Below are 7873 nucleotides of genomic sequence, written 5' to 3' on the forward strand. Positions count from 1 at the left end.
TCAACATATCTGGAGATGTTACATGTATATTATATATCTTTGAAAGCTGTTTTATGTTGAGTAATTCTCAGTGGTTAGGACTGTTCTTATAAGCCACGTTATATTATACATGGCAATGATATGAACATGTCAGAAGATACTCACCTGTTCTCTATCCCATCTTAGTGTGTCCCTCTGACATAGGACAAGATCCTTGCTGATTTTGATCTAGTCTTTTGAAATTTAGAACTAGTTGTTTCAAGAAGCAATTGTTCAGGGAACTAAGAAATGCGTTTCCCTGTGCCATTCTTTAGTGAGCTCTCTTTGCATTCTATTTTGTTTCTAAGACAAACCTCTGATCTAAATCTTGCCATTTCTGATGTCATTTCTGGAGTATCTTCTCCTATTAATAAAAAGGCAGCTTTGTAATGACATTGTTTACAGAAATTGGAGTCCACTGACTACCACGCCTCTTGGATCTTGCTTAATCCTCCTCCCTGTAGTTGAAGTAATTGCCCTTAACACTAGCTATCCTGGTTCTTGCTTTCCCCATGAAGCACATCTGCCCCTTTCTCTGCCAGTACAGGTGGTTCTATCTTCCAAATATATCCTGGTTCTTAATGCTCATTTTGCTTATATCAGATTCCTGTGTACATGCATCAAGTCTCTAAGATTGTATCTATGTAACAAGCCCTATCATTGAAGCTGAAGACTTAGCAAAGAAAGCTAAAGTGTTAGTAGTGCTGGATGTTAAGTATCTTCTGAATCTGAAAGTCCATTTTCTGCAACTTTTTACATCTGCAAGGGCATAGGAAGGATCTCTTGACTTGCCAGTGTAATACAGCTAGTTTGGCTTAAAAGCACAGTGTAGACACTGTGGTTAGAAGAGAAGCAGTAGCCTACCAAGTCACAGCTATAAAAGAAGTCCTAATGACTGGAAAGTGAAAACTGTATGATACAATATGGGTAGGATGCTAGATAAAACTTAAAAAAGATTCACAGGATCTATAATATACCAGCTAAATCTAATCCTTTTCTGTTTTCACCCAAGAGGTGACATTTGATTAGTAATGTCCTTGGCACTGATTATGGAATCGTGTGTCCACTATTCTACCAGTGATGTTACTTTTTTGTAGCACTTGATTGCTCCTTGAAAGTTACCTGTACAATACTTATTCCAATGCTGATCTGCTTATCTTGCAAGAACTGATGAGACAATGTCAAGGATGTTAACTTTAGCATAGTTTTCATGCTGCTTTGTTTTTCACTTCAGCCTGCTGCATAATCAGAGTGAGTAAATGCACTGGTTTAGGTTCTGACTTCCATTACAAACTGCAAGGATTTTTTGCACTCAGGTTTCTTTGCCATTACATTACTGTGATTCTGTCCTGCTATTGTGTCTTCTACACCTTCATTTTGTACCTCTGCTAGCTCTGCACAGGTCAGGTTTTGCTAGTCGTTTTCCCACAACTAATAACTTACTTTCTGGGGTAGGAGCTGCCTTCACGTGTTTGGAGACTGCATTCCGCCTTGATGCTCTCCACAGACAGATGAAGCTCCTTGGAGAAGACAACCCGGTCAGCAAGCTTCAGGTTAAACTGGAGCCAGGTATTGCTTTTGGCTGAAGCTGCTGTATGCAAAATGTCTATATATTGATGCTGGAATATAGACCAAAAAAGACTAATTTTTACATATCCTTTATAAAAGAAAAAAAATGCTGGTTTATAAACCAGTCCAAAAATAAATACGGAAACTTGCCTTGACGTTTTCTTCAAAGTTGGCTAAGTCATCTTTATAAATTCTGTTCTGTTTAACAACAGAACAGACTCAGTGAATAGAAACAGAATGTGAAAAAATGCCTTGAAAGCTGTGTGGTTTTGAGCTTCTGAATATTTAAAGTAAAGTAGTTTATAATGAAAATATTTGAAAACATCATACAAAAATCCTGTGCTATTAAATATTGCTCTTTTTATGTGTTCAGGTAAGAACTGTGTATGTAGGCACAAGCATACAGATAAACATATGTACTTGCTGTCCTGTTGAGTAAGCTATGTAGAGGCTGTTTGGTTATCCCTGAGCTAGAGGCACGTCTGCACTCCAGCATCATATACCTTCTTCATTGATAGTTCTCTAGTTCTGTGGTCACCACAGGAGGTGTGAAGCAGTCTTCAGTTTGGATGATAATTAAAACAACCTAAAATGCAAGTGGACATGATATTGGAACCAAATGGAATGGAAAAGCATGTGTTGGAAGTTTCGAAAAAGGAACAAGTAGTGATTACTTTATATTGATATTTTTAAAAATTTGTGGTAAGGTGATTCCCTGACTTTGGCACTGAAGGAAAAAAAAAAAAAGAATTTGTTGTCAAATTCCAGGTGTGGTTTCAGTGACTTCTAATTTGAAGTGACTTGTTCCATTGGGAATTAATACTTAGCTTACAATGATTGATCTCCCTCTCCCCCCAGCCTGTGTATTTGGACTGCTTCCATTTAATTTACTGCAGTAAATTAAATGTGCTGACAAGAGGCTTGTTTTGTTTTAAGTCACTACATCTCGACTGGGTGATCTCTGAGGGGTCTGTATACTTGGAAGGGTTGGAAATTGGTGTCCTCGTTAGTGTCTTATAATGTTGTTGTCTTCTCCTTTCAGGTGTAAATCCTAGTAATTTAATGAACCTTTTCACCTATGAGAAAGGCTACTGCTTTGTTTACTACCTGTCCCAGCTCTGTGGTGACCCAAGACACTTTGATTCCTTCCTAAGAGTGAGTGTGAATAAGCATGTGTTTCTACTGAGATTTAGAACTGCTGCTTTTTTTTTTCCCCAGGTTTTGTCACTGTGGCTAATTGATAGGGGTGAAGTTGAATACAAGTGTGTCTGAGATGGAAGAATGGTGTGGGCCTGTCTGTCAACCTACATGATTATTTCTACAAGATTTCTCTTAAGTGAATGTGCTCATGCTCTTCTTTTGTCTCAGATTCTGAGCTTGTGAGGTGCCAAAGACAGAGTAGTAGTATGTTTTTGTTACCTCTTGTTCTGTGCTCCAAATAAAAAAAGCCAGAAAATGCTAGTTAGAAAGCTATTCCAGCATAGATTGTCTGTGACTGGAATGATGTGACTTCATTCACTACTAAAAAGTATTATCTTGTGGGTTTTTAGCCAGGGTGACAAAGGGCATAGTTTCCTATATTGGGGCAGATTTGGTGCCTTGGAGCACATTTGCAAAACCTATAGAAAATTATGTCAGCTATTGACTTGTATTTGAAAAGTGACACAACTCATTGCTTTTTGCTGCATGCATGTTTTTCATCTCTTCCCATCCAACCCCCATTCCATCTTTCTCATACCTTTAGTTCTGTAAGTACGACTTTAGTCCATAATCCATCAGTGAATAATACAGTGGCCAGCTTTGTTCTGACTTTCCCCCTAGTGTCAAGTATGAGGAAACCATCCTGCCCTTGATATGTTAAAGTATCTGTGATCTGTGTCAGAAAAACCCCTGGTACTCAGCTGTCAATGTATTTGCAGCTACGCAACTTTTTTCTTGTTCTGGTGATTTCCTCATCTCGGGGGAGGAGGGAGAATATTTTTCTTGATGGTTTGTGGGGTTTTTTTGTTTTGTTTTCAAACCTTCCAAATAGTTGTTCTCATTCTTCCATGTCTTTTTTATTGCATGCAGTGGTTCTGCATCAAAAGGAAGCTGTCTTTCACCTAACCATAATCTATCCTTTTTACTGTTTCAGGCCTATATTGAGAAGTACAAATTTACCAGTGTTGTGGCTCAAGATCTTCTGGATTCCTTCCTGAGTTACTTTCCAGAGCTGAAAGAGCAATGTGTTGAGAGCAAAGCAGGTAAGAAATTTACTTAGTTAACTGTAAACACTGTAGAAAATATGGATAAATTTTTTACTTGGCTTGGATGATGCATAAGAAAATGCTAAGAGAAACAAAATCCTTTGGCAACAGCCAGATGTTTGTGATAGAAATGGTTGTGGTGATTTATTGTTCCTTTCTCCATGTGAGGGAACGAGACATCTTAAATTGCTGACAATTTTGTCATTAATTAGCTGAGTGGCCCTCAATTAACTTTCTCATTAACTCATCTTTCACGCGACAGACAGAATGATCAGCGCATGTGAGATTTTCACATGCTGAAATGCAAGGAAAAGGTGAACACACTTTGAAATTTCATCTATTTTAATTACAGAAAACATGCTTTGAGAACTGTAACTTTTCCCAATGTCCTTTCAATGCACATAAAATCTCTTCGCTCTCCCTTATATCTCCTATTTATAGCTTTTGGTGGATTTATGAAAGGTCTGTAATCTACTAAGTGCTTATTAACCCACGTGCTTAAAGAAATGAGACTAATGTTGTCCTGCCATGTGTCCATTCTTGCAAGTAATTATTGAACGCATTGGTCAGTTCAAACCAGACTGGCAGGGGAGTACAGCTCTTAAGGCTACTAGGTTCCTACAGCCTTTGTGGAAACTGCCTGTGGAGTGATGTAGATGAGTGAGCCTGCTGTGGGAAAAGCTGCAGCGTGAGCTCGGCGGTTGTATGTTTTATTTGGCCCACTGGTTGGCTAATGAGTTAACCACAGCATGTGCTAACTTTTGCCTGGCTAATATTCCAGGGATGCAGGAGAGAGGAGTTTTAGGGTAGATGACATGGAACGTGAAGCATTGTCAAGGATTAAGAAAGTGCTAGGAGGTAAGGGTCAAGGGGAAGAGCTTTGTTGGAAACCAGGCTCTGCTAGCTCTACCGCTTGTGGAGGAACTTTTTTTTTTTGTTTTAGTTATTGATTGTATAAATAAATTGAAAATTGCTTGGTTTTGGTGGTGGGTAGGAGGAGTTTAGTCAGCCCTCTCACCTTGTGGGTTTTTTATTTTTTTAACGATGCAGGTTTTCCGCATATTCTTCAGTCTTCCTCAGAATTCTGAGAAATGCATACACAAAAAAGTCTAATACTAGAACATAGTTTGATTGTAGATACTTGTTAGCCTGGCTGTTTTAAGAGCACATGTGTTTCTTTTACTTACTCACTGTAATGTTGAGCTCTAGAAAACTGATGGTTAAATTTGGAGAGGTGTTGCTGGCACTCTTCCAGGTGTAACGTAGGCTAGCCCAATGAGACTGCTAAGACTGTTATGTTGCTGTAACTAGAGGTTGGTCTGATTTGCTATTGTTAGAACCTCTCTTAACTGTGCTAGAAGCAGTCCTGAACCTTGAGGCAGCCAAGCCACCTGCAGAGATTCCTGCTCGACATTTTTGGTGCTCCTCATTCCAGGACTGGAGTTTGAACGTTGGCTCAATGCTACAGGACCTCCGTTAGCTGAGCCAGACTTATCTCAGGGATCCAGTCTGACCAGACCAGTGGAGATGCTCTTCAAACTCTGGACCACAGAGCCTCTGGACTCTGTTGCTGCTGCCAGCAGTGTTGACCTCACTAAATGGAGAACGTTCCAAACCGTGCTTTTCTTGGACAGATTGCTGGATGGGTCACCACTGCCACATGGTGAGTACTCTATCAGGATAGTAGAAAAGTATTCCTGGAATAATTAATTGAATTCTAAAGAGCCCTACACCTCATTGACCTTATCATTCACGTAAAGTCAGGTTGGATGGGGCTTTGAGCAACCTGGTAGAGTGGAAGGTATCCCTGCCCATGGCAGGGGGCTTGAACTAGATGATCTTCAAAAGTCCTGTGATTTTTATGATTCATTTTTCTCTGATGACCCTCAAACTTGACAAAATAGGTCATAGTTCTTCCTCCATATATGTGCTCTCTTCAGAGGTGATAAAAAAGCTTTCGGAATGTTACTCCGCTCAGCTGGACTCCATGAATGCAGAAATCCGTATCCGCTGGTTGCAGATTGTAGTCCGAAATGACTATTATCCAGACCTTTACAAAGTCCGTCGCTTCTTGGAAAACCAGGTACTAACTGCTGGATTAAAATCACTGCACCTCTCAGTGCATGAGACATGTGCATGAGACATGCGACGTGAAAGACCTTGGAACTCCTGCTTCCTGGCCAAGTGTAGACCAGGTGTGTTGCGAAGGGGCCGAGCATGGCTCACCTGCTAGCGGGTGGGGAGGAATGGGCAGATGTAGTTTGAAATGCCTACAGATAACCTCTGCTTTTCTAGCCTAACTCAATAGCCTTGTCCCAGCTCTGCCCAGTGCATTTTTTGTGTTGCTTGGTAGCAGTCCTGGCTTTTCCAGACCAGAAATTTTCACACTACTAAATCATGTGATTGTTTGAACATTTACACTTCAAGCAAGCCTAGGGCTCATCGAATTCCTTTTGGTGGTTTTTATTGTGCAGGAGCAAAAGGTTAATGCATGTGTTCGCTGTGGCCTCTTCTCCTTGGCCTTTTAAAAATAGTTCTGTTATTTGTGGAAGTAGCTCAGCCTTAGAGAGCAAATTTTTTTCAATTATCATTCATAAAAATCTTTGCATTAAACTTACTTAGAATAGACTCGGCTGTCTTTTGAAGAAATGTATTCCTTGTCTCCAGTCTGAAGTCATTCAGGGCTGTTGGAGTGTAGCTGTAGAAGAGCTGAACCTCTTGACTTTTTATTGAAGTGATATTATCCAGTTTTCCTTTTTTGCAGATGTCACGGATGTACACAATTCCACTTTATGAGGACCTTTGCACTGGCACCCTCAAGTCTTTTGCCTTAGAAATTTTTTACCAGACCCAAAACCAGCTGCACCCCAATTTGCGGAAAACCATCCAACAGATCTTATCACAGGGCTTGAATCCACTTCCTGCCATAGACACTACAGCAGTCGCTACAGACACACCAGCAATGGTGCTTGAGGACAAAGTCTCAGAGGCCACAAATGGTGCCATTTCACTCAGGGATGTTAATGTGTCTGCTTAGATCACCAGCTCATGCCAGCCGTGAAGCTTGAAAATGGGGACAGGAACAGAGGAAAGATACCAAGTGTCACCTCCTTTCCCTCAGCCCTGCAGCTGCGGTGTGTTGTTGTAACTGGATTTCTCTCCCAAAACACAAAGCAAATGTGCCTTCAAGTATCCAGCATGTGACACTGCCAGGTTTCAGAGATCTCCTTCAGTGGTGGGATGGATGTTTTGATTCAGTTTATACTGGGCAGGGACTTCTGGGCAGTTGCTTCTCATGGAAAATGGATAGCTCACTTTCCTGAGGCTCCTCTGGATGTTTCTCCAAGTTTGTTGGTTTGTGGTTTTTAGTTTTTTTCCTTTTTGGTCTGAGGCCACTGAGATATGTCCTACTTGCTCTGTGTATGTTGCTGGGGAGTGTATACGTGTCAAGCTGTCATTATCCTGATACTTGGGCTGAAGTTCTGCAAAGGAGAGACTCAGGAATTGTCAGTGGCAGCAAACATATTTTCATGTTATGTTCCTTACTGTGGCAGAGGTATTGTGATTTGGGAGGTAGGGGACTAATGCTTAAATAATTAAGAAACTAATTTTACATAGCTCCTGTTCCCCCCTGCCCCCAGGTGGCTATATAATAATAATGCTTTTTATATAAATATATATATAAAAAAGAACAGGGAAACCTTACGATGGATTTGAAATCCTTCTGTAGTTAACCCTCCCCTCAGTTCTCCCTTTGCACTCAATGGGACAAGCAATAAAGAGATGTGTAGGCTTGAATTTTCCAAAAAGTTACATTTAGGTGCCCAAATGCTATCAATTCTGGTACTAGCTGGATGCCTAAATCTTTTTAACTGTTTCAACAAGTCTAGCTGCAGCCTTTGTTAGTGTGTTAGGACGTGTAGCACGTGCATTTGTCAGATGCACTGTGTGTCTTCTATTCTGTCCTTTTGGAAGAATTAACGGGACCTTTAATGTAATTTTTTTAAAGATCCCTAGCATATGTTGGGCATGTAAGTCAA

At 40.4% G+C, this 7873-nt stretch overlaps 1 protein-coding gene across 1 annotated transcript in view; it reads left to right on the forward strand.

Annotated features, from left to right (window-relative positions):
- Nucleotides 1–6870, forward strand: part of RNPEPL1 (arginyl aminopeptidase (aminopeptidase B)-like 1) — a 10694-nt gene extending 3824 nt beyond the window's left edge. The window contains exons 5-10 of the mRNA XM_009695860.1: nucleotides 1474–1587; nucleotides 2630–2742; nucleotides 3722–3830; nucleotides 5269–5496; nucleotides 5774–5916; nucleotides 6598–6870. Of these exons, the coding sequence (XP_009694162.1) occupies nucleotides 1474–1587; nucleotides 2630–2742; nucleotides 3722–3830; nucleotides 5269–5496; nucleotides 5774–5916; nucleotides 6598–6870 (980 nt within the window). The remainder of the gene's footprint in view (nucleotides 1–1473; nucleotides 1588–2629; nucleotides 2743–3721; nucleotides 3831–5268; nucleotides 5497–5773; nucleotides 5917–6597) is intronic.
- The last annotated feature ends 1003 nt before the right edge of the window (nucleotides 6871–7873 follow it).

The sequence above is a fragment of the Cariama cristata genome, unplaced genomic scaffold (genome assembly GCF_000690535.1).
Source record: "Cariama cristata isolate BGI_N322 unplaced genomic scaffold, ASM69053v1 scaffold37132, whole genome shotgun sequence".
Taxonomy (NCBI): domain Eukaryota; kingdom Metazoa; phylum Chordata; class Aves; order Cariamiformes; family Cariamidae; genus Cariama; species Cariama cristata.